Source organism: Clarias gariepinus, chromosome 6 (genome assembly GCF_024256425.1).
Source record: "Clarias gariepinus isolate MV-2021 ecotype Netherlands chromosome 6, CGAR_prim_01v2, whole genome shotgun sequence".
Classification (NCBI taxonomy): Eukaryota; Metazoa; Chordata; class Actinopteri; order Siluriformes; family Clariidae; genus Clarias; species Clarias gariepinus.
In genome coordinates this window covers 11,340,045-11,367,372 of record NC_071105.1, presented here as the reverse complement: position 1 = coordinate 11,367,372, position 27,328 = coordinate 11,340,045, and the positions used below count along the sequence as shown (strand labels likewise).

Sequence of the window (27,328 nt, the reverse complement as noted above, 5' to 3'; positions counted from 1 at the left end):
ATATATTTCAAACACTTATTCTCGATCGGCACCGCTGGCTCAAAGCAAGCTTAAAAATAAAGAAAGAAATCGAATCTCTAGGGTGTTTCACTCTGCATAATCTCCTGACCCAACTGTCACTAATGGACTGCATGAGTTAATGAAACTGCCCTGGTCTCACTCATTCATCCCATTTTTTATCGAGGCTAAGCCTTCCTAGAAGTCTACAATATTCACCACTCACATACCGTATGCTTGAGTCATCAGTTACAAAAAAAACTAAACAAAAAAGGGATTTATCCAATAATGCTTCAACCGAACCCTTAGACTGTTTAAGGGATGGTCAAGTCAAACTGAAACTTTTGATTGCAGAATAACAGAATGAGTAATGAGAGTAAAAAACTCCCTGTATTTCTCTCTATAATCCCCTGATACACTAATGCACTTATCTCAGAGTTTCACTAGTGCTTGCATACCATCAGAAAGTTTTCTCATTACACCAGGGACATGATCAGACCACCTGCTTCATGTCAGAAACGCTGGCCTCCCAGGAACTCCATTAATGATCTGAACAGGTGCAAATGTCTCAGAGCGATGTCAGGACTGTGCCGAGTTCCTTTGATGTGCAACTGGTGTTCGTGAATGATTGTGTGTACAGTAGGTTCTGAGATGTAGCTCTTGGGTTTTTGTATTTCCCATTGATTTTTAAGGATCAGGTGTCCGACACGCCAAATGTTTGCAGTGGGCTCTGAGCCAACACCACCTGGATCGTCATTCACAGAGCTACGACAGAGCTCATCACCATACTGATGCTTGAAGTCCCGGTTTGACTTGAACACCCCTCATATTACATAAGATTGTATTATAATGTCAGTCTCATTTTGTAACCTTTTTTGTTTTTACATAAACATAAAGTGGAATCGTTTAGAAAGACCTACAAAGTTCAGCCACTGATCTGCAGCAGCAAACCCCACATATGAGTTTATCCTGGGAAACAGAGCAGCGAGTGTGAGCCTGAGGACGTCACACAATGTGACCCTGTCATACCGGATTCAGCTCTACACGAGCCATGACATGCCAGAGGTAAACACAAGGCTTCTTACTGCCGCCACCAATGAGCTGCATGCTCATGCTTACAATTCGCAATCTTTTTGGATTAAGGATTATTTCTATAATTGATGTAAGGAATAAAACAGGATGAGACACGCAGCACTGTACAGTAATAGGAAAATAATCTACGACAGGGTGGCGCGATGCATACCGCCTGAGGTGTAGTGGAGTCACCGCTACCACCCTGGAGTCGACATTTTTCAATAACACCTTTTTTACAATTCATGAATGACACGTCATACACATTTGAACTGTAAATGCAGACTTTCATGTATTTTGTTTTGTTTGATGCAACCGAAGCATTAAAAAGAAACACACACATGGAACATTCTTAGTTATGGATTGGCCTCACTAAAGCCTGGATCTCAGTGTTAATAGTCTTCTGGGATCATGTTGACAGAGATCAGGACGAAAGGCAGCCAATGTCCAAAAAAAGAGCTTTGGAATGTCCTTCAAGAAGCCTGGAGAATTATATATTCATAAAGACTTCTTAAAGCTATTACAGAAAGGCTTGCCTGAAGAATAACTGTCGTCATATCAAATACTGACCTGAAAGCTCATGAGAGGCGTATGCTTGGACATCATTGGCAGTGTGTTTTAATTATTCTTCAAGGCTTAAAAAAAAAAACAAAAAAAAAAAAACAGGAAGGTCCTTGGAAACAAAATATAAAGACATCAGGGGTTGCTCAAGACTTTTGCACGGTACTGTGTGTTCCTGAGAAACTAGGAAGCATAACATTAAAAAAAAAACTTCCTGTAATGAAAAACGTTGCAAAGCACTGACGCTAGAGACTCCTTCTCAAAATAATGAATTAAATGTCTTTTATATCGTAAGCTTCACGTCACGTCAGTGATTGGAGAATTTCTACTTTTTGATATCCTGCCCCCCATAAAAAAAAAAAACATTCTCTAATGTAACATACGTATCATTTAATTTCTTTGATTATGGCCATGACATCGTTTCGATAAGCTTATGTGATGTCACAAAATTGTTCTCAGTCACATTCATTTCTTTTTCGGTGTGGTATTGGTGATGAGAGAGTCGGACCGTTGCGTAAAGTCGTCTCCAGCACAACCTGAAGATTCTCGATGGAGTTAAGGTTTGGACTCTGTGGTCTATGTGTGAAAATGATGCTCATGCTCCGTGAACCACTCTTTCACAATTTGAGCCCAGTGAATCCTGGCATTGTTTTTTTTTTTGGCCGTCAGGGAAGAAAAAGAAACATTGACTGGAAATTCCTGGTCATTCAGTATATTCAGATCGTCAACTGACCTTCTATTTGGGCATATGACGTTGCCGAACCCACATCCAACCAACTGAAGTAACCCCAGATCATAACACTGCCCGCACAGGCTTGTATGGGCATGATGCATCATCTCCTTCTCTCCTTACCCTGATGCACCCGTCATCTGACCACATGACCTTTTTCCAATGCTCAACAGTCCATTATTTATACTCCCTAGCAAACTCAAGCCTTTTCCCTTTTTCCTGAGGCTACGCAGCTGTTTAGGCCCAATCCCTCGAGATCTCATTGCATCATGCATGTGGAAATGCTCTTACATTCACTATTAAACATACTGTAGCTGTGTGTTTTTATTTTTTTATGATTTGATTTCACTAAGCGTGTAAGTGATCTCCCATCACACTCATTCAGGACGTTTTTCCGACCACATTACTTTCTCAAAGATAATGGTTCAGCACTATCATTCCATGTTTTAATAATGCATTGGACCTAATTTGTGTAGTTTCAGCAATCTCCATAGCTTGATTTGATTGATGCAGGACAATAATGAGACTCTTCTGAACAAGAGGAATATCTCTGCCATGACTACAGGTTATGTATATATGTACTGTATGTATGTATGTATGACAGTGTTGTTTAAGAAATGAAAAGCTGCTCAGTGCATCCGTTAGGGTTAAATAACTTATTGTCAGATGAACCGTATTAATCACTGCAGTAATTATTCAATGGAAGGCTCGTAAGTATTTGCTTAGTTAAATCCAGGTGGTGATTTTTTATTTATTTATTTATTTATTTACAGCTGGCCTGTATGTAATTTCCTGTTAATTAGCTGATGCCATAGAAACAATACTGTATATATTATGATGATATCATATACATAAATATAAACCTGAGTTTTGTTCTACAGCTTCATCAGACTTGAATCTGATCAGGAGATTTCAGCAGTACTGTAGGGTAAGTTAGTTCTGACTGAGCATTACATGAGTGACGATAATGGAGGGTAAAAGCACTGGGACATTTAACTCTATGTATCACTCTGTTCCTAAAGAACAAAAGACACCAAAAGAAGTGAAATATATTCATGCGTCATTTTTAATCACTTCATAGAAAAGTAGCTTTAGATTTTATTGAACACAATATACATTATACCATACATTGTGTGAAACATTAAATATTCACCTGCAACAATGTGGGATTACTAGACGAAAAACCCATCCCTCATGCAGATATTACTAACTCTGACTAATCCTTTCGGACACAAATCGGACCAAAAGATCTTAAACATAGATTAACAAAGTTATACTGAGAAAATTGAATTTCAAAACTGCTAACAAGGTCAGAAAAATAGTTCACATTAGCACAAGTAATTACAGAAGATCACATTGTTTTCATTTCTTTTTCTTTTTTTTTCACATTGGTGTTTAGAGATTGTGATATTTGTGACCAATATGTGTGGTATAAGAGTCCAGCATGGTGGAAATCTTTCTGAACCGTTCTTAGCAATCCACAAAACAAACAAAAAAAAATTTAAAGAAAAAAGAAAAAAATCTGCAGGGGTTTCCGAGCCGTCTGTGATCTCGTGGTATCAAATTGCACCAAACAGTGAAACACGAAGCTTCTAATGCCTGACGGATGTCTACAGTATGCATGTGTGTCTTATCTACAGGCTCTCCTGGTAACCAATGGGTTGTGTGTCTTTAAGCTACTTTTCTGGGCAGTTGTATATTGTGTGATATATTTATATAGCATATATATATATATATATATATATATATATATATCTCAATATTTCAAACAAACAAAAATAAACAATATTACAAAATATAACAGACTCAATCCAAGAGCCCACTACACAAAGAACACCACCAAATTTCGGTAATGCAAGTGCATATAAATTAAAAATAAATTTACAAAGAAACATCATTCCGTATTTACAAAAGGTAATAAATACACTGTTATAAACAGCAAAGGACCGACTTCAGCTAGTATAAACAAACCAAACAGAGAAGGTGTGTAAGGAAAGGAAAAAAAAAAAAAAAAACATGGGTAGATGATAAAAGGGGGAAAATGTGCACACGCGCAAACATGCACACACACAAACACACGGATGTACATACACTCGTACACACACGCGCGCTACTTTGGCCAGAACATACACCTACAGGTGATAAACAGAACAAGAACATGTATAATGAGGTCCAATAGAACGGTCTAATGCGGGTGGAAAGTAGCTTGATGCTTTAAGCACTATTCGGAGTCAAAATATTTAAAGCTGGAACGGTTTCTACTAAAATTCACGATTAAAATCATGACAGCATTAACCCACAGAGAATGTATTTAGTGAGAAATCGGTTTCCTGAAATGCGTCCTGTGAAAGAAAAACTACTCATTGGGGAATGCTTTCTGTGAGAACTGACGGTAATGAATGAAAGCTGAAGGAACTTGTTTTCTAGAAAGACCCGAGGGAAAGTTTCCTTTGTGAAAAAGGAAGTTCCGCACTGATGTTTTCGGTTTATTTATTAATTTAATAAAGATATTTTTTTTTACGTAAATATAGTTTTAGTTTTTTCTTAATTTCAATCTTATTTTTAGGAGCTCTGTAATTGAACTGCACCAAATTTAAATTGTCCGAATTTCAAAATCATCATCATGCTTAAATGCTTATGTGAATATATTGTGTGTGTGTGTGTGTGTGTGTGTGTGTACAAAACGAGCTCATAGGAAATTCACAACCGGACAAGGGGTTAAAAGAACGGGACAAGTATAAAAAAATGACAAAGTGCATCCTTGACTGGAATATACATCTCAGACATTTGGATTATTTCGTTCTATTGCCTAATATAAAGGAAGACACTGAGTTTTCTCTTCGGTTTATAGAAAACGACTCTGCGTGTAAGCTGTCTGGTTTGTCTTTAGAAAAAAAAAAAAACATGTACAATTATACTAAAGTGTGTTCAATAAATAAAAAAGACCATTAAAAAGACGATAGTAAAAAAGGCACACAAAGTCTTTAGACAAATGGTACAGAAAAGTAAACAGTTTCTTTCTTTACAAATACTTGTTCATCAGTAGTTCGTATGCTACCCCGACTTTTCCCGATAGCTTTAGAAAAAAAAAAAGTCACTTGGTACAAAAAAAATCTCTCAGTAGTGTCAACTCCACGGATGTATTCGCCTGTTCGACAAACACAACGTCAATGATTGGCCCCAAACCTTCCTGTATCTCAGAGTCACCTGTCAGTCTTTCAGCTCCAAAAAAAACAATGTCTGCAGCATTTATTTCCTGAGAGCTCCAACTCAACTGGCTCCAAACTTAAGTGCAAAGAGGGCCAGTCTCGCTCCTCCCAAGAAGGCCGAAAAAACTCTCTCTCTCTTTCTCTCTCTGGGCTTTGTTAAAAAGCTTCAACTGCCAGATTGCGAGGGGGACAAAATGGTTACTAGCCATTAAATTGGGCTACAAGGTCCTATGTGTCCACTGCAGAGGCGTCTTCAGTTACAATCTGGATGTGCGTGGTCGCTGGCTCCATCTCCACCTCTCGATCCTCGTCCTCTGCCTCTTCCTCCTCCGCTTCGTCCTCCTCGTCTCCCTGACTCTGTTCATCTTTTTCCGTGCCTTCTGAGTCCTCCTCCTCCAGGGTGAGCTCGAACTGGAACTTGTCAGCCACCGGTCCTCCACCGTGTCCTTCTTTTTCGGGCTGGTAGAAGGGTGGGGAGGGACTCTGAGGAATCATGCTCTGGTACCAGTTCCGATTGTCTTCCAGTGTGTCGAGGATGTCCTGCGCATCGGGGTGGACCAGGTCGGCCCAGGTCTCCCACAGCGGGTGGACGATATAGTCAATAAACCCAACCTGGATGGAGAGGATACATAATAAATTAGGACATCAAAGTCTTTTACATACATTCAGTGCAATCCAACATGATTCACATTAGCGATTGTTTATTTGCTAATACGGACCTGTGACTTTTCCACTGACGCCGTGTGTTTGTCGCACATCGGGCTGATCTCCATGCCGCGCTCCCTCTCCCGGTCGCCCTGGTGGAAGAACTCCTCCATGATGCGGTCCGTCCACTGGCGGTACAGCTCCAGAGACTTGGTGGGGTTGCTCAGGTCAGCGCAGTGCACCATATTTCGAAGGACCTGAATGACAAATCAAGAACAACAACAAAATATTAGATGGAGATAATCCTGGTATTCCTACAGAAGTAGGAAAAACATCAGCCTGATTTTCTTTGCATTTGGCATGACCACTGTTGAAACACATCACACACCAGAGACGATTAAGGTTCGTACCTGTATCCTGTCTGTGTAGTTGTCCAAAAGCAGCACCCCTGAACTGGTCACTTTCTTCGTCTCCACCATTGTCTTGAGATCAGCTAGTAAGCTCATGTGTTTAGACATATCTGTAGCAAGTACCTAAAGACAGAAGGAAAAACACACGCGTCTTAGCACATATCCAAACATATAAGACGTTGTTCTAAGCATTGTGTTTAATTAAGACAAGATCAGCTCACCATGTCGATGACCATCTTCCTGAGCGACTGCCTCTGTTTCTTCGTGAGGTTCTGGAAGATATCGCAGTTGTCCTCCTGAAGAAGCTTGAAGCCTACAGCTAGGTGATGGTTCTCCAGCACCGACTCATCGTTATACATGAGGGCCAGCTCAGAGTCTAAGGGGGAAAAAAGAAGGAGATATTGAGCTATCTTGTTCAGATTGACATATTGGCTGCTGGAAAATAATTTGGAAAGGTGTACGTAGATATGTTCTTACTTGTGTTGATGAGGAACTGATTGGAAACGCCTGGATGATCCACATCATGGATGGCTGCTGCGAAAATGGCAGCCAGGATCTCCAGATCAGTGAAGACAGCCTGGGGACAAACATGAAGCAAGAAAATAAGCAACCAGGTCCAACATGTCCAAGATGATCCAAGTAACTAAAAATAATAATTTAAAAAACAGTCCGTACATCTAGAGCAGGTGTAGAGAGGAGAATATGTGTGGACTGGGCCACGTCAGCAGCATGAAGACTGTTGTGGTAGGCTACATCCAAGTGGTAGTGATCCTCCAGCGTCATCATGTACGTCACAAACGTGTCTGTTGGGATCTTAAACGTCTTGAGCAAATCACGTTCCTGTTGAGGACAGATTAAGAGTTAGACGGTGGACTGTCAAGCCCTTGTTTTTTTTTTAATTTTAAATAAATAAAATGAATTTAAAAATGAGAGAGGACGGACCTGGAAGATGGCGTACATGATGCACGTCAGAGGTCGATGGTTGGAATATTCCGACACGGTAAAGATATTCAGCCCCCACTTGTTCAGATCTTCTAATTCCTGCAGACAGAAAAAAAGCGCAGACAGATTTCAGTAAGACTTTTTCTAACTTGAACTCTCCGTCACACTCTTCCAGCAGCTCGTTCAGTTGCCATTACCTTAGACAGCAGATCTTCCTTGTCGGTTTTGACGCCGAAGCGGGTGATGCTGCTGTTGAGGCTGGGCCCGTGAGACACCTTCTTCACGCCGCTGATCTGAGTCATCAGCTGCTGCTTCTTCTTCTTCTCCCGGGCCTTCGGTGTGGGCGGTGGAATCTCTACCTCGTTCTGTTTGTCTGCAGGCGGAAAATCAGAGCAACATCAGGACATGTTCAGAATTCGTCCGATTGGTTTTAATAGCTGAACTTAAAAAAATTAAATAAATAAATAAAAATTGATGCTGAATACAAGCTTTACAACTTCCATGTGTCGGTTTATTCTTTCAGTAATAAGAGATGGCATTCCTAGGTACTTAGTCTCATCTTTATAATATTCACGCCGAGAATACAGCCATTGTTCGAGAACCAGTGAAGGTGAAAAGGTTTTGTCTGAATGATGTCGGCGGCTGCCTTCAACCCGATCCAGCCCAGGTGCGCTCGACAGCTGAACGCCTCACACCTGCTCTTCAGTATGTGTGTGTGCGTGTGTGTGCGACTGAGTGTAGCCGACACAGTGAAGCCTCTGACTGAGCTTTTTTTCTTTGCTGAGAAGAGACCGCATCTTGCTTTTTTTCTTACATTTACAGATCCATCATCGAGCCACCGCAGGGGTCGCTTGCATTAATGTGATGTCTCTAAAGGTCAGGCCTTAGGAGCCGTTCATTGACGGTGAACTAGAAAGACAGCGCAGTTGGGGTGCAATTTCCTGAGACGGAAAACACCAATGAAGAGCTTCATTCATAAGCTATTGCTGTGTAGAGCTTCCTAACGTATTAATATTTTGGTTTTTCCATTAAAATTTCTCATCTGAACTGTTTTGCAAAGCCAAAATATGGTCTCAGGTGGTTCATCTGTTTCACTTTTTTTTTTTTTTTGCCACTTTCGATGAACATGTCTTGTAGGCGTGTGCATTCTGTCTTCCCACCACTTCACCTTTCTTAGCTTCTTCTAACTGTTATTAAAAATTGAAGAGCTGCATATGCTTCCTCCGACTTCCTGACGCATAAGAAAGAGAGAGAACCCTTGGGAGGGAGCCTTTTGTGCTTCGATACTGAGAGACGAAACGGCCCGGACTAGAGAGAGAGAGAGATTCCCAGTGAAAATATATACCGACGATAAACGGCATAAAAATGCGTCATGAGCCGATTATTCACAAGACTTGTTTCAGATGATGAATCTTTGCTCAGAATAACCAGAAACTGCAGGAACTATGAGAGCGGATGTGTGTGTATGTGTGTGTGTGTGTGTGGACGAGTGCGTGGTGATGGTGTCCCAATCTGATATATAGAACTAGATGAGTCATAGATTTACTGCCTGGCTCTTCCATAACAGGGGTTTCACCATGAGCATCTCTGTACAGCAGAATCCCCCCCGCCCAACCAGACTCCATCCCACCTGCATCTCCAGCTTTCTCTGCAACACCGCCCCCCCCACCTTTTTCTTCTTCTTCTGTTGACTGCAGCATTGGGGATCTCTCTCATACTTTCGCAAATACTAAGCTCATAGTGTGGCGTGCGTGAGAGCTCTAGTCAAGGTTTTTTCCCGATGGAAAAATCCAAAAAAAAAATGTGTATAATATTTTCGGCTGTCTCAAAGCATCAAACGGGGTTTACATCTTCGGCTTTTGAAGTATGGCTTTTTTTTAATTATTTGTATTCATCCTTGTTAACCGTAGACATTTCCGACCAGTTCCTTGAATATCTGTGGGATTTTATGCGTATATGTTGTGTGTGTGGGTTGGTGGTCACCTAGGAAGGTGTTGGAGATGAACTCTGACACCTGGTTGCCAGATCTGCTCATCTCGGAGAGGTGCGTCAGCTCCCTGTTCAGCATTCTCTTGAACTGGAAAAAAACAAACAGAGGAATAATCATTAATGCAAAATCTCTATAGATAGACAGATAGATAGATATGCTTATAAACCCGGCAGTTACAAATACAAAACTGTATGTACGATGTAACCCTGGCCGTATTATTAATTTACATATTAATCTATATTTATAGAAAATGCTGTGATATATACAATATTATCATATAACAGATTTGACTAAATAAACTGTATCTACGTGCATATGACCCGAGACATTATATCAAACTGGAGCCAGACAACTATTTGTATGAAACAGTCCATAAACAGGTGAATAAAACAAGTTCTGATCAATTTGTCCCGGACAAGCACGCAATGTCTTCCAGAAATAAATAAACAAATGAATTTATAATTAAATAAGTCAACATGGCAGCCATATCCTGCGTCACATCGAAAAACCTGCACGGGCTGCTGGATATCAGCGCGCGCCCCCAATGAAAACTCCATCAAACAATGTTTTAATAGGTTTTTATCACATCTGTATGAAAATAAAATCATTTTAACCAGGGAAACGAATGGAAACCCAAAGCTGCGCATTCCAGCAGAGGCACCCCCCCAACACACACACACACACACGGTAATGGTAGTCGTTTCTCAGAACCCCCCACCAGACCACCAACACTGCAGAACACACACGTTGTAGAACCAATACCCGAACCACAGAGCCTCCATTTCCTGTCTATACACACCTTAATGTAACCCCAGGACACCGAGAGAAGGTAGTTCGCTTCGGGCATTTTGGATCCTGGTTTGTATCCAAAAACCGACAAAAATCCACAACGGTACGCTCTTATTCACGGAAGGGAAGCTCGAGAGAGAGGCAGATGATAGGGAGTGCGGAAAAAATCCCTTCTTCTCTCCTCTTCTCCTTTGCTTGGTCTGGATCAACGAGCGAACAGCGGATTGAAGCTGACGTCTCGGCTCTCGGCCGACGCGCTCCGGTGTTTGGTCTCCATGTCCTGGGCAGGAGGGTCCGGCGAGGTGGTCCACGGCAATCTGAGCTGGAGCTGGAGCTGAAGCTGACTGGAAGAGTCTGCTAGCACCAATGAATTATGGAGGAGATGAAGCGAGGGAGCACATGGAGGGAGGGAGGGAGTGATGGAGGAATGAGGAAAAACACAGGGATGCTCATCTAGCTGGAGGGGGGCTTCCTCTTTCAGATTAGTGCTGCTCTGCTGCTGCAGCTTACTCTCTCTCGCTCTCTCTCTCTCTCCGTCTCTCCCTCTCTTTTTTTTTTTCTGAGTTAGCTCATTTTACCCCCTCCCTTCTGCTTTCCTCTCCCCCTCTCTGAAGTCCGTCAACCCCAGCAACATGCACACCAGCGCAGATATGATTTGACAGAAAGACGATAGAGGAGGGGGAGACCCCGCTTTGTTATGCAGGGAATGGAGAGGAATAACACAAAGATGGAGGGATAAGGATGCCCTCGCCATCTCCTGCATCCAGTATTACTTTTAGGAATCGATTTTTTTTTACTGGGCGTTTTTTTGGGGGATGTGAGACTCAACAAGCTGCGTTTTTTCATTATTAGAACCGAGGGAACTTTGCTAGAAGGGTGGGAATGATTTTTCGATCGCCTTGGCAAACCACACTTGATATAAATCGCACTCTGTTCCTTGCTATTTTTATTCTACAGGCGTCGAAAGTAGAGAAAAAGCAAGGGAAAAAAAAAACAACAGGGAGAGGAGAGACCAGGATAATTGCTTTCGCTTGTCTGCTTTTTCGTGACATCAGCTCTCTCTCTCTCTCTCTTTCCATGCTGCCACCTTCTACACCCCAACGCCATGGCAACAGCATCACGTGGCTCTGACTGCTGCAGAAGCATCTATTTTTTTTCAGCCAGGCATCTCCCTCCCTCCTCATGTCTCCCTTTTACCTCTGTCAGTGCACACTGGGACATCACTGCATATCAGCACTAAATGCCTCACACTGCCAGTGCAGCCACCCTTACCAAACACCCTCCCCTTCCACGTACACACACACTGGTAAGAGGCAGACAGCCAAAATCAATAGGCTGTCCTTGCAACATCCAGGCACTGGGAAAACCCTATTAAATTGGACTGATGACTAAGGACATTGGCTTGAAATTCTAGTCCTAGTCCTAGTCCTAACTTTCTTTTATCAGATATTGATATTGTGCTGCGGTATAAAGACATATGTTGATCACAGTATGACATGCAAGGGAAGAATAAAAAAATCTGTGGGGAAAAAACAAGTCTGGAGACGAGGAGAGACTAGAAAGAAAGAGAGAGAGAGAGAGAGAGAGAGAGAGAGAGAGAGAGAGAAACAATAGCAGAAAGTCTCTCTGCAATGTGCTGCAGTGGGGAAACCTGTCTAAGTGTCTGTGCTATTCTGGACGCACAACATCGAGTGCCATCTTTTTCCTTCAGTACCAAAAACAAAAGCAAGGACATCCATGCAAATCTGATCTCTTAGAATAGGAGTCTTAGAAATAGGAGCTTTCACTCTACGACGGTGGAAAAAAATGAAACATACTGTACGTTTGAACGAAAAAATCTTTCTAAAAAAAAAAGAAAAAAAAAAGGAAAAATGGCCTAATAATATAAAAATTCACGTTGACCTCATGTTAGTTTCAAAGCCATAACTTGTATCTCCTCTCCATTCATTTTTTTTAAACAGCTATTACTCATAGATTAAAAAATTCATATAAAGCATTTTTATACTTTTTAAGCTAATTATACTTATTATATGTTAGATAACGACACAAGCCATTTCTTTAAGGCAAGTAATTTATTTATTTTTTTAAATATGGACTATAAAGATATGTTAGAATAATGTGAGGGGGGAAAAACGCATTCATTTTGAAACTCAGTGACCTACAGTGTCCACTAGTGGGCAGTAGAAACTTGTAATGTTGACTGAAGGTTTGTGAGATTCCCCCAAACCTACAGTATATGTACACTGTGATCTATAACAAACCAGTTCAACATTATAAATTACACGTGTCCAATTTTTCATATTCCCCCCATCAACACTGAAGTGTGCGTTAAACCCAGGTGCAACATTTCCTCTCCTTGTACATTACGACTGACATTAAGGTGTTGGAATGCCCCTTGGTGAGCTCATTACTCATGGTTGTGTCATTCGAGGAACTCGGCGGCGCAATAGCGGTAAATCCATTATGCATACGTCCATCCGTACACAGCAAGACGACGCTGGCATTGGCAAGAACCCGATGACGCACTTCTAGCTGACAAACCAGTTCACGGACAGCTCATTGGTTATGACATAGCGGCTTTCTTGAGAAACAGACGAGTGTGAGCCGAGTAAGATTCGGAGAATCCAGAAGCTGTGAGGTGTTTAAGGGTTTCGTTTTGGTGTTTCACTTCCTCTAAACGCCTCATCAAGTAACGCTGAGTTTTTGAGTGAAAGTGCAGCTGTACACTGGTGTATCAAACACCACACCACCGCCTATTATAGTTTGACCTGCGGACAACGCTAATTAGTTGCAGCCTGAAGAGTCGTGTTAATTAGCTGAAAAAACGAATAATAAACCGGCGAATATGTGCGAATAATATTCAGCTTCTGGAGTCGTGGTCTGGGTCAATGTTGGACAATGATGAAGAAGGCAGAAAGCGTCTTCTGTACACGTGTTTTCTTGACTATGTCCAGCCAGATACAGCAGTTTTTGAACAATAAAGCAGTTCTAACTAAACACTGATTGTTGTATATTGCATGTAATAACTTATTATTTTTATGATCCTGATTGTGCATAAAAAAAGAAAAAAAGTGCCCTAGAAAAATATAAATATAATGAATATATTTGGAATATAATTTATATCATTATTCGTTTTTTTGGGCTATGAGTAATAGCTGCTAAAAACTGGATAGATTATCCTAATTTGATTTGAAATAATCTGAAATATTAAATATTTCCCCCCCAAATTCAATATATTTTTTGCGGTGTTGCTAAAGTAAAATTTCTAAAGTCTAAGCAAAATCTCCATTCTATGTCAGAAGATTACAAAAGCATTAGTTAAGAAAGCTGGACGTAGTTTCCCACAGCACCGCACTAATGCTCACTCACACATTTCCAAATCATTATTGCTCTCTCTCTCTCTTTCTCTTTTTTTTACAGCCAATTGTAGAAGTCTGGACTTGCACTGAGCATTGTTGCTAAAAGAAAAAAAAAACCCTCTCTAGTTAACAAGAACTAGTAAAAGCGGTGAAATAAAAAGCCTGGCTTTATTTTCTGTATTGTTTGTTAAACTGTTCTGTAGCTCTGATGAAGTCTGCACTAAGATTAAAGGGTTAAACTCCGAAATCTAGATGTGTCAAAATCTTTCTCGCAACTTTCACGCCCGTCTGTCGCCTTTTCAGATTCCGTTACATTAATCTGCATTACGGAACGCTAAGGTTGGTTAGAAATATCCTTTGCAACTTTTCACATCATGTTGCAGACACTGAAACACTGGAACACACACCAGACTGGATCGAACTGTGCGCTTACAACGGTTTGAGTGAAACAGATGTTTTGAGAAGTGTGTAGAAACGTCGAAAAAAAAATTTAAGTACGTCTAAAGGACATTAAAACTTTTTAAAAAGTTTTACCATGAAAACATGCAACACGTTTAGACAACATAAAGCCGAAAACACACAGAGATAAAGGTACTCGTTTTAGTGTATGCTCACCTTTTTCCAGCAATTAATCTTTCCAAACTTTTTGTGTTCCTTTCTTTCGAAGCAACAAGCTCCCATTTTGAGGCTGAGTGTGAAGTCTTACTTGGCGCAGACACGTGTGCGTTAGTGTCGAGCGGAGCTGAGATCTGGCATCTGACGCACACGACTGAGAGATACTGAGAGTCACTCAGGGCTGTTCGGTCTGACTACCCTTAACTGTGTGAGTGTGTGTGTCACTGTCTACATGCGCACGCCCTCTCAATGCTAGGACGTCCCACTTCTGCCTCAAGCCCTTACTCACTCACTCACTCACTCACACACACACACACACACACACACACACACACACACATAAATGCACCCAGTTGCAACATAGTTTACACTCTAAACAGTATTCTTTGCACTGGAATGAGATCAAGTATACAAATGAGATCACGGCTTTTCCTGCCTTCGAGTTAACACAACACACACACACACGGTCACTTCACATAGGGTGCTCCATTCCCAAAGCCTCGAGTAACAACGCAGGGGTCCGAATACTCTCTTCTTAGCACATCACAGAATTTCTGAGCCCTCCATCATCCAAACTCAACATCTGTGTACGTAAGAAGAGGAATTCTTACATCATCATCAAACTTGTTCTGTGCTTCTGGGTTCTCCTGCCTTCTTCTTTTTGTTTTTTCAAACTGTTTTGTTAAACCTCCTCCTTCCACTTTCCACCTTGACTTCCACTGGATTGGATCCTAAGCTGCTTTTATTTCTGATCAGACTGGAGCATGATCGCTGACCTATATACAGTATGTGTGTAGACTGGTGTACAGTATATTTCTCTCCAGTTTGCTCTCCAAATATACTGTATGCACACTCCCGTATTTGTAACGTACTGTACGCGGCGTACCTTGTGCGAGACCTGGTGTACTATTACAGCTAATTAGCAATATGTACAACATGTGAAACTGAAAAGGATGCCTTCAGTTTAATCGCTTTGTGTTTACAGGAACAAATACGCTATAAAGATATAATTAAACAAAACAACAAAGCGTGACGAAGGGGGAAAAAAATAGCAGTGCATCAGTCTTTCTCTTATGCACTAGGGGGCATTTGTTTATTTTGGCTGGCTCCACTGGACTGCAAATCATCATAATGAGGGTTAATGAGGATGGAAATGATGTAGATCGTAAACTACAGTGTGCCGTTTACGATCAAGACACCTGATCGTGTTTGGAAGATTCTGATTGGTCAGAAGGTTGATTAATTTTCTAAAACAGCGCTTTTTCTATTAATGTTTGTTATCAAATGTTTGTTGATATGGTATTAAATCCTCATAATAAACAGAATAAATTAATAAAAGTCTGTCAAAGGAATGACTGTTTATAGTTTTATACCATAACCTAAGCGTGTAGTTTTCTTTTCAGACTTTTAATTACACCGTAAGTGTAGTCATTATGATGTTATTTCACATGCACAAATTTAATTACAACATCGCAGTGCACCCCCCTCCCCTGTAATCTCTGGCGCCCCCTAGAGGCCCAGCGTTGACCCTATCGAAACTACAATGACCCTTGCAAAGTGCGTTAAATATGAAAAGGTGACTTGCTGTATTTTATACATATTGCCGTGCTTTAAGGCGAATAAAGCTCTCCGGGTGCAATTAATTTTAATTAGCAATTTCTTCAATGTGTGTGGTTCATATGTGATCGCAATCAGCCCTATTGTGTCCACCAGAGTCCCCTTGTTGTAGTTTGACGTCAGCAGAAGGAGAAACAAACAGGGGGGGGGGGGTTCACGCTTTGTCCTGACACAGCACTCTCTCCTATTGTAGTCTGAGCCCGGCTACGGCTTAGGAAGGAGACAGGAAACCTGACTCACACATCTGCAGTGCGTACACAGACACACACACACACACACACGTGCTGGACTGAACAACTAGGCAGATGTGTTGATTCATTCATACACGGTCCGAATCACATGCAGATAACTCATGGACGGGGAGCTACAGTACGTAATACAACTTTGGGCATCACGATCGCAGGTGGCATCCCGTCTCGCTTGTCCTTCCCTCGTGTACCTCGAGTTCTTAATAATTAATAACTGCACATTGCAGAAAAGCAGCAGACTTAGCACGGAATCCGGATCTACGGAAATTATAGCAATATATCACACACACAGGCTGACATTTATCACCCCTTCGACTTTGTTTTAATACCCATATAACTACAGACACTCACGCAAACGCTCACGTCTCCCTCGTGCTCATCGTCTGGAAATCCTTTCCAGCAGCGGGAGGCATGCTACGACCTGCTCAATGAGGAAAGCAGACGTGCCCAACACACACACACACACACATTTTTGCATATGATTTTCTTTCACAAGTACGGCTGCAAAAAGATCTGACCTGGGATCAGCGATCGGCTCTGATGCATTTACAAGCACCATGAATTTCAAGCACACGTGTGCAATGTTGGGAAATTTTTTTTTTGTAGTCTTCTTCTCCTCCGATGTGCCTTACAGGCATGATATTAGTCGTGGCATTTTAAGCAGCTGGCGTTTAAGATTTTTCGCATAACAGGGTTCATATACTTCAATCTGCTGGCAGGGGTTCTCAATAGCGGCATTCATAGAGACACTGAGACACGCAAAGTCAGCCTGAGCGTGAAGCAGAAATCTATGTTGACAGATTAACTTCTAAAAGTTACAGTATTAAAATAAAGTGTGCATACTGTTATTTTAGTGTGAGTCTATAAATATATGTAGGTAGAAGTGCATGGTGGCTAAGCTCACCTTGTTGGAGGCCATGTCGCTGACGGACCTGTAGGTCTGGATGGTTTCGAGCTGATCCAGGCACCAGTCCAACTCCTCCATGGTCTCCACGGCCAGCTTCTGGTACGACTCGTCTGTGTAAAGGCACACAGAGACAGACGCTCGCTCAAAACGCTCCTGCATGGCTACTCGGGCTCTCAGGCGATCCTTCATCCTGGGCTTACACGCACGCACTGAGGGGCTTGCATTCACTCACTCACTCACTCACTCGCTCACTTATTCGCTCGCTCGCTCGCTCCCTTACACATAGACACACGTCTGCACAGTATACAAGATTGAGGGAGTGAAGTCTGCAGCTGGATGAAGTGCCTGTAGCTGGTTGATACTGCCTCCTGGATCTAAGCCCTTTCCTCTGACTCGCTCTCGCTTCTCTTTCTCGCTGTCTCTCGACTGTTAGCGACTTGGCTGTGGTCGAGTGATACAGCCTCCTGGCTCGGTGCCTTCGACCCTTCATGCGCTGCCTAGCCCACCCTTGTCAGCTGTGATGTCAATAGACAGGAAGATGTGGGGTTGGTGCTTGGAGGGGTGCTTTGCTTCGCTCCACACACTCACACACACACAGTCACCCACTTCCTCATTTACAGCATTCGAAACCTCAAGTCAGGAAACACAACCACACAAAGACACACACCTGTGTATATATACATACACGTACGTACGTACGTACGTACACACTTGCAGACTCACATACACGCTAACCTACAGTTTATCTGCACATGCTTTGCCCATGAAGTGCTCCTGACTTGAGCCTGTAATCTAGTGTGCAGGCCAGAGTAACGCGTCAGCACTGTTAAACAGGGGAAGGACTCATGAAGGCTGGGCACAGATGAGTCCTTGTGTGCCTCCTCTATGTACGTGTTGTACCGCGTTTAGGACTCGCAGCTGCAGCACAACACAGCAGCGGCGAATCACATTTGCGTACGATGGGTTATTCACTCATGGGGCAGCTCTGATTCACAGTGACTTGCAGCTACACAAACACGCAAGTAGCTCAAAGAGAAAAAAAAATAGAAATCATAACCTGAGAGCAAAGAGGTTGCACAGTCGTTTAGTCTTGGAAACCTGAGGCAAGACTTGCGTAGGTGCTCAGAATAGAGTTTACACAAAAACACGCAGGATTAAAAGAGGGGGTACTAACTTTTGAACGTGACTAATAAATAATTACTAATAATGGTTCAGCTGGCAACAAGGTGTTTACCGCTAACTGATGCAGGGTGTAGCTTCTCATTGCTTAAACACCCGTGTCAGGAAACATATCCTGTGGTCGTGGCAAAGATGTTACTCTGTTTCAGAAGAGTCAAATTACTGCCCGGCATCGAGCAAAGACATTAACTAAGGAGATTCTTCAAACTACTGAAATTGGATTAAGAAACTGGAAAACTGAATATTAAAACCTGAAAGGATTGTGCTGAACCATCATCTTCGAGGAAGAAATGTGGTCGGAAAAACAAACTTGAATGAGCGTGATGGGAGACACTTACACGCTTAGTGAAATAAAAAAAACTAAATTTAATGAAGAACCAGTTGAACTCACAGCTATGTCTACTATAAGTAAGCATATGGGAAGTAAGCGCATTTCCAAGATAACTCTATGGATTGGGACTAAAGATCTGAAGAGCTTAACGGTTTAAAGTCAGTGGATCATCTTAACTGCATATTGTAAAGAAATTAAAAAAAAAGAAAAAAAAAACAACATGTTACAGGAAAACTTCTCCACTAAGAGGCCAGGACACTAAAGCGTCTCATCATGCTTACAGTCACCTCTTGCATTATTAGCATGCGTCAAAAACAATTATACAAAATACACGCGAAGTTTCACTCAAGCTATTTTGGAAACTTTTGCTTCCTGAAGCAAAACTTATTCTCATAAAACTTTTTTTTCTTTTTCCAATAACACTCGTACTGAAAAGTATGAGGGCGAGTCACAGACCTTGTCCATCCGTCAACAAGCTTTCGCATTCACTCATTAAAAAATGTTTTAGACACAGCTATGAGCCATTAGTGCACTGCTGTCTTCACTTCCTCATCAGGAGTAAATCTTTGTCATCATAGGGCTGCTTTCAGGGGACCAAACAGGTGAAATTTCTGTCTACAGTGTGGGCAGAAGTGTGCAGACATGCATTATCATACAAGATCATGACCCCCTTGGATAGCAGTCCTCTGCATTTAATCCGAAGTTCAGCTCTTCAATAAGCGTCTCACTGTAACGAGCATTGTTGATAGTTGAACATATTTCCTGATGATGTTCCAGCTCCCAGGAAAAACTGTGAGCATCAATTTTCGGATGGTTGACTTTTGAACTTTTCTTGGTTGGCGATTGAGGACGTTTCCGTTCCAAACTTTTACTCTCAGGCTCGTGGTGATGAAGCCATGTCTCATCACCAGTAATGATTCTCTTTAAAAAAACTTTCACCCTCCTTAGAGTATTGGTCCAAAATTGAGTCTGCAGATGTCTGCTTCTGTTGATGCTCTTCTGTGAGTTGTTTCAGCACCAAGGTCACCCTCAGACCACAAAAAAAAAAAAAAAAAAAATTACTTCACACCGCCCTTCTTTCATGCAAATCACAAGTGGGATGTCTATTTTTCACTCGCACCGCGATCACAGAGGAACTGATGTAACACGTTCACACATGCACAGCAGTGGCTGGGACTGAGACAGTAGCCTCGAACAAAAAGGTCAACGGAAGTCAACGGGTAATTTTTGACTCACCCTCGTATAAAGCAAAAACAAAGGAAAGATTAAAAATGAAGGCAGCTGTTTACTTTTTCTCTGGCATAAATGGGTAGAGTAAAGGCTTAACACTTTGGAGCATCATTTCAGGGCACACTTATAACAAAGCGCTATCTGCCCTCTACTGAATACTTGAGCTCACAGATGGATATCACTGGAGAAAGAGAGAAAAAGAAAGTAGGCCATCTCTCCCAACCAGACAGCATAGCCAACTTGCTCCCTTGTCTCCAGGAATGGAGACAAACTCAGTATTTTTACTTATCGCCTCTTTGTACTGTGTGTTCGCCAGAAACTTGATTATTGCATTTGCTGTAAGTTTCTCAGTCGTGCATCACCACGGAAAGAAACACTTTCAAAACACTTTCAGCACCAACGAAACAGATGGGTGCTGGCGTACAGCTTATATAAAAACAGTAAGTATCGATATTGAGCATGTCATGGTTTCAGTGCTCTTCAACCTTCGTAGAAACTATATGTGTGCTCTAGGTTTCTGAAACAGAACTAAACGTTTAGGTTTTTAGTTAGGCATATGGGGGCGTTCAAGTCAAACCAGGAGTTGTGATGAAATTTCTTGTGAATGAAGGCACAAGACCGATTTAGAAAAGGAGTTAAGCACAGGAAATTGGTGAGCCTCTTAGCAACGTATGAATGGGGCAAACGTTTTAAAGAAGTCCATGAATGATGATCCTGACGCGGTGGCTCGAGGTGGCTGAAGTTGTTCCTGCAAACATTCAGTAGTTGGAATGGCTGATCCTAGAAAATCGACGGATAACTTGTCTTCAACTTGCAGAAGAGATGCATCTGTCTGTAAAAACTGTACATACTGTATAACCATCCACCAACACCGCTTGCACGTTATAGGAACTCGTTTGGGAGTTATTGCGACATCTCCCGTACAGTCCTGATGTCACTCCGAGCCATTTCCACATGTTGGGGCCATTAAAGGAATTCCTGGGGGGCCATTCCCACATTTGCAGTCTGATCATAGCTCTGGCATACTGAGAAAACCTTCTACCTTGATGGTATCAAAGCACTAGTGAAACACCAGGATAAGCGCATTAGTGTATCAGGGGATTATATAAGAGAAATAAACGTAGTTTTGACTTTCATAACTGTGTTCTGTTATTCTGCACGATCAAAAGTCTCGGTTTGACTCTTCATTTTTGAAGTTTCTTTAAGAATGAAGTTAAATGCCAATGTATTTGAACACACACATGTTTAAGCCCGAAACAACCATTTTAATGCACATTCATTGGGGGTGCCAATAGTTTTTAAGTAGAATATGAATCCCAGAAAAGGACAGGCCAGAATTTGAACATTTAAATAAGTTTTTTGAGAAGGGGAACAGATTTACAGAACAAACCCCTGGAGTCTGATCTTAGGTCTCGGTCTGATCAGATACACTCTCAGTTTCTCATCACTCTGTTTCTCTTCCTTTTTCTATTTTCTTCTTCTGCATAGGGGGAAAAAACTACATATTTTTCACAGATATGTAATGCCACGGTGATGATAACAGGCGTGTTATTATTTCATAACAAATCATAAACGGTACGCTGCTGATAAGTGGGAATCCTGATTTTATGATGTGTAGATAAGTCATTAACCTTTGATTATGTTTTATAGTTATAATAAATGAGAATGTAATGACGCAGGTGACACACCAACGCCGTGATCATTATGATAATCAGCAATAAAAGCTAGTGGAAAAGACATTCGAGCTGTTTTTGATTTTCAAACTACAAATCATCCTCCCTCCCCCTTTCTTTCTTTTTCCCCCACTCATACACACAGCCTATAAAAATAAAAGTATCTGCCTCTCTTTGGTCTCTTTGCAGTAAAGTCAAAGTCAGACAACGTGCGCACACACGAAGGCAGTAGTGAAGGGGCTGACCACATATGCGTAAGATGGGTTTTCTCCACTGCCACACACATACTGTACACACATACACGGACCAGCACATTTAAAACTCGAGGCATCGGGCCAGGAAAAAAAATTCAGACATATGCCCATCTCGCATCTACCCACAAACCATGAGATCATCGGTTTAGCGATCTTAAAGAGAGTGGACGAAAAGGTTCTTCCATGGATAAGAGAAAATAAACATCTGTTATAAAGCGCTATCCGGTCACTTTCCCGTTTGATAACCACACAGCTGTGTAGGAGAGATCCTGAGCTGCGTCCTTAAAGTCTCACTCTGACATTTCCAGTAATGATGCATTACGTGTAATATCTTTTTGTTCACGTGTGGGCGTGAATCGTATGAGTGTGTGGAGTTGAGTAAAGTTTTCGGGTCATGTAAGGGCAGACGGGGCGCGGGGGTGGGGGGAGGTGCCGTCGTTATAAACAGTCGAATCGATGCTGCAAACATTTGGGCTTTTGTGGCTTCGAAATGTGTAAACGTGTGTGTGTGTGTGAGAAAGAGAGTGTGTGTGTGTGTGGCATTTCAGATCCTTTTGAATCACATAATTGTGATGCGCTTTCAGTTTGACAAAGCCATGTGTGTGTGTGTGTGTGTCTGTGTGCATAAACTTTGTGTCTTGAGAATGTAAAGGATGTGGGGTGTTTGTGGTGACAGCTACGACATTCATGCCTGCATGACAAGTGTGACAATATGTGTGTGTGTGTGTTTAAAAGAGCTTTAAAATAATTAAAGCCCCAATAAAAAGTCTACCAGTACAGATACTTAGACGAGCCATATGAATGTTACTACAAAACATGATCGATATAATTAAACTAGATTTCAAACACCCTCATGTGCAGCAGTCTACGCTTCCTACAGTACACACAGCTCAAGATTTATTTGCACAACATGACACTGGTGCTAAAAAGTGTCTGGTGGTAAAAAAGTGAATTTTCTGATAGACACATACTGTATAACACCATTATCACAATACTTAATGTTTTGCATCTCCCGATCTATGCTTCGTTTTTATACGTCCACATTGATATTTTTATCAGATAAAAAAAAGTACATCTGCGAAAAACTATTTCATGTCCTTTTACTGTATGTAGTGTCTGTAACTTTTTTAAAAATGAAAATCGTTCCATGATCTTAATTGTCATTTAGATTTCACATAAAAAGACCCAAACCTGAAAAAGTGTATCATTCTACTGTAAATTGCAATTTTCTTTTTTTAAAAGATACATTTAAAAAATATTGCAACATGAATTTAGTTACGGACACTACAGTTTATTTTTTATTCTTAATTTTGAACGTAATGCTTTTATTTAAGCAACATTTGTGACAGGTCATATGCTTTAAGAAGCTTACACCAATTTGAGTATCAATACTCTAAGACATTAATAATTTGCATTAGAAATTATATTATTATTGTTTGAAGCTAGACACTATAACGCTGAAAATGGCCATTTTGGGAGCACAGATAGAATTAATTCTCCAAAACAGCTAAAGTTTGCAACTTGAAATTTTAAACGTAGCAAAATTGGCCACATTGATCCTGCACATTGATCCTGCATTCTCCGTATTATGTTTATATCATGAACATTACTCTAAATAATAATCTTTTAACCTGTTTTTAAGGATGCCAAAAATTTTGGAGTTGGCGGTCCATTTCCAATCCCAGTGGATAGAACGTCTCCTGAGACTACTCTGATCATTTACTTCACAGAAGACAAACAAGTCATTTCCAATGAAAAATGCTAATGTGGGAAAGTTACTGTAATAATGCGTGACCAGATGTTTCTGAGATCAAATCCCTTGCCTTTAAGCAACTCCATTAACTGCATTGTTTCCGTTCTCAATTGTAAGTCACTTCTACTGAACCCTAAATGATAGTCATTCAGTATAAACCTTCTCTAAATGCTACTTAAGCCTTTTCTTTCTAAACAAAGGAGTCTGTAAACATATATTCGACTATGCATGCCATTTTAAAGGTCTTGGGAGACCTTTAGATAAATACACATTTTACAAAACGGGTTCACATGGGGTGAAGCGTTCCCCCAAGAGGAGCGGCGTGTGTATGACTCGATCACGCTCTGGCCTGAGGTACAGAATACAAAGGACATGTTGAGCAGAATCATCCGTGGTCTTCACCATCCCCGGGATACACTACCATTTTGGGATTTTGAACCTTCGTAAACAACAATGTACCATTAAAGTCCCATAATTATACCGCACTCAAGTCAGTGCTCACATTAGAAACAGCTACAGTATACAGTACAATCCAATCCGGCTTTGCTCCAGATCACTGAAGTCATTAAAGTGTAGTTATTTCATTCCGTTGTACAGTATGCATGCAGCGGCTTTTCAATAAAGCTTAAAGGGTTCATTTCTGAGCAGGACGAGACTGGATATACCGAAATGTTTTCCTTGAGGAAAGCCGGATCTCCTGCGCTGAAACAAGTGAGGCATTGAGGGAACAGGCAGGGAGGAGTTGAGCGTGCTAACCCAACCACATGAAGGACAAAACCTCGGTAGACCTCACACGGCCCAGGAATTGTGAACTCATTCGACCACACAAAATGAGCTCATATTTTTTTACACACATATTTTTCTTTCTGACGACAGGAAATGCAAAGAAAGATTTTTGTTACCCCCCTCATCGTTCCAAGGCTATTCGTTGAGGCAATTACCTCATATAATTATCAGCAAAGGAAATGACTTAATTAATCTAATTGGTTTACTTTGGATTTTTTTTTAGGGCAATGCAGTCGTTAACATTTTTTCAGGATGCCATCATCTATTTAAGTGGCAGGCTTTTCTTCACAGACGTGAGCCTCGCTATTACAGTTTAACACTGAATACTTGTGTGTATGTGGGTTTATGAGAGAGAAAGATTGAGCGAGCTTTAAAAAAAAAAAAAAAAAAGAAAAGGGAGGGTAAATATTCCATAGCCAATGGCCTGATCTCTGTCGGGCCACTCGCTCCTCCCTATCCCCGTTTCAGACCATACATCTCTTGACAGTGAGCCCCTGTCTCTCTCCGCAAGCGGCATTCCGGAAAATATTCCACACAAATTTATGAGGCCACGCTTCAGACTCAAACACCAAAGAGGGAGGAAAACAGGCCAGGGGGTGTTTTTGGTTATGGGGTGGCATGCAAGACAGGAGCTGAACCATGCTCTAGTGGCGTGGCCACGTTGTCTTGCATCGTCGCTTGCTGTTTTATCCTTCTGACCCTCTTATCTTACGATGGTTAAAAGTCAAGACGATCAATAAGGTGCACGGCAGTTTGGAAAACACGCACCGGTTTCCAAAACTGAAGCTTTCAGACGTTGTATGTGACCGACCTCTCTCATTTTCAGCAGAATATTCTTGAGCGCGTAGCGAAGACGACTTGAACATGAACGTAGAAATTTTTTATCACAGTTACTCCATCATCTTTTTCTCTTTTAGGTGTCTGCAGTGCAGCTGTTTATTTTTGAGTCAGTGTTACATCACCCCGCGATTAAGATCTAATGTCTCAGCTAGCTCTGTTTATGAAATCCGATTGCCTTTCATTTGTTATAGAGCAAAAGCCTGAGATAAGTCAAGCTGTGATTAAATTTCAAATCATGCTTTCAAATAAACGTTTCCCATTAGATAAATTGGATTCTGGACTGTCTCATCTATTACATCACTTAAGGCTGCAGCCAAAACCGGAACATCCTTATCAAAGTCGATTAGAACGCCCATTTATAATTGATATGTGTAAATGAATATTGAATCATTCACAATTGTAATGGATCATTTACTTTCAATTTGGCTATAAATGAGGTAAAGAGGCTTACTTTTGATCCTATGAATAAGCAAATGTTTAATAGGATCAAATGAGTTCTATAGTATCTGATATTTTATACAATCATCCAGCTTTAAAAAGCACTTTATCCAGCTCAAGGTCCAGTGAATCCTGACTCCAATCCCAGAAAATGCTAAGTGTGAGGTGGGAATGTATCCTGGATGTTTTTTTAAATGTTTTTTTAGTGGGAGGAAACGCGAAAACCTGGGGGAAACAGATGCGGACACAGGGAGCGCGTATGATCAGGCGAGCTTAGATACGAATCGAGGACACCGAATCTGTGAGGCAGCACCACTACCCACTGCGCCACTAGTTGATCTGTAGATCAATAATTGAAGAGAAAGTAAATGGCATGCATGACCGGTCCAGGGAGGGCATCTGAGGTTAGCACAAAATGATGGGTAACAGTTCCATCTTTTATCAGCGTGGGTATGTACACACACACACACACAGTCGGAGCTTTGTCCTTTTACCTGACTTGAACCCTTCAAGCAGAACCACTGCCAAACTTCACCTAGGTCATTGTGTGAGAACCTTCTATCTGGTCCTTCTACCTTCCTCCTCCTCCTTTCGCCAAAAAAATCTGTAGTGTCTGTAACCAGGTTGAATTCATGTTGCAATACCTTAACGAATTTGCAATTTGGAATAACACACTTTTTCAATTTTATATCTTTTCATGTGAAATCTAAATTGGCCAGTTTCATCTGAATGATAATTAAGATCATGGAAAGATTTGAATTAAAAAAAATGTTTTGGACACAAAAAATATAAAAGTGTACGCATATTTACAAATGAAGCATGGATTGGGAGTTAAGAAACATTTAAAAAGTTATGTTAGAAGTTATTTAGAAAGTTATGTATAAACACAAGTTATGGATAAACAGTATTTTAAAGTAAAAAAACTGACATTAATTAAATAAAAGGCAGAAAGTATTGTTAGCCTTTTCCATTAATTTAGTAGTAGTTGCTATTATTTCTACCCTTATTACGCAATTAAAACATGTGCAGACTGCATGCATTCAGAATACCATATGGTTAAAGAGTGCATTATAATTATAGGCTTGCTATAAAAAAATGATATGAGTCTGAAAAACAAACCAAATGCTTAAGAGTTCACAACTCTTTTGCTCAGCATATTTGCTAGTTAGCTTCTTATATTCCCTTGGGTGAGATCTGTTGCCCAGGCAACCGTCAATCACTTTGGCGTGCTAATATAGTGTGTAATAAATGTACTTTTGTATAATCACAGAGTGAAAAGTAAGCAGTCTCTATTCAAAATATAGTAAATCTACAGGTTTTTCATTCATTTTTCTTTTTTTTAAAAAAAAAGGGGTGTAGAAGTTAAAAGTACTGCATATGGAAAAGACCCAAGTAAAATACAGATACATGGAAAAAAAATACACTATTATATACCAGACCTTGTACAATTATGGAGTAGTTGTAGCTCATTACGTGCCACCTCTGAAAATGGGGGAGATGACGCAGGAGCATGATTACCCTCAGCATTCTTCTATTTTGACACTGTAATTAGCATCACCTGCACACCATGTCACCTCATAAACTCTGCTTAACAACATATTTTCAATGGTATAATTCAGCATCATTTACAAAAAAAAAAAACCCGCCAACTCAGCAGCTACAGAAGGGGGAGGCAGAGAGAGTCCAGTCTGATGAAGTCCAGTCCAAAGCAAATGTCACACACTTCGGTCTGTCAGTTGCCAGGCCTATTACTT

The 27,328-nt window shown here is 41.0% G+C and overlaps 1 protein-coding gene across 4 annotated transcripts in view; it reads right to left on the bottom strand.

Moving 5' to 3' along the window:
* Positions 1-3,407: 3,407 nt before the first annotated feature.
* pde4ba (phosphodiesterase 4B, cAMP-specific a) overlaps positions 3,408-27,328 on the bottom strand; it is a 169,535-nt gene continuing 145,614 nt past the window's right edge. For 3 of the 4 annotated variants that reach the window (XM_053497917.1, XM_053497918.1, XM_053497919.1), the window contains 10 exons: positions 17,088-17,200; positions 9,549-9,642; positions 7,763-7,938; positions 7,566-7,664; positions 7,299-7,463; positions 7,101-7,200; positions 6,845-6,999; positions 6,624-6,746; positions 6,288-6,470; positions 3,408-6,180 (listed from right to left, as the gene is read on the bottom strand). In XM_053497917.1, coding sequence (XP_053353892.1) covers positions 5,797-6,180; positions 6,288-6,470; positions 6,624-6,746; positions 6,845-6,999; positions 7,101-7,200; positions 7,299-7,463; positions 7,566-7,664; positions 7,763-7,938; positions 9,549-9,642; positions 17,088-17,200 — 1,592 coding nt within the window. In that variant the 3' untranslated portion in view covers positions 3,408-5,796. Of the gene's footprint in view, positions 6,181-6,287; positions 6,471-6,623; positions 6,747-6,844; positions 7,000-7,100; positions 7,201-7,298; positions 7,464-7,565; positions 7,665-7,762; positions 7,939-9,548; positions 9,643-10,354; positions 11,568-17,087; positions 17,201-27,328 lie in introns of those variants that run through there. The other variant, XM_053497920.1, reaches the window with a different exon arrangement.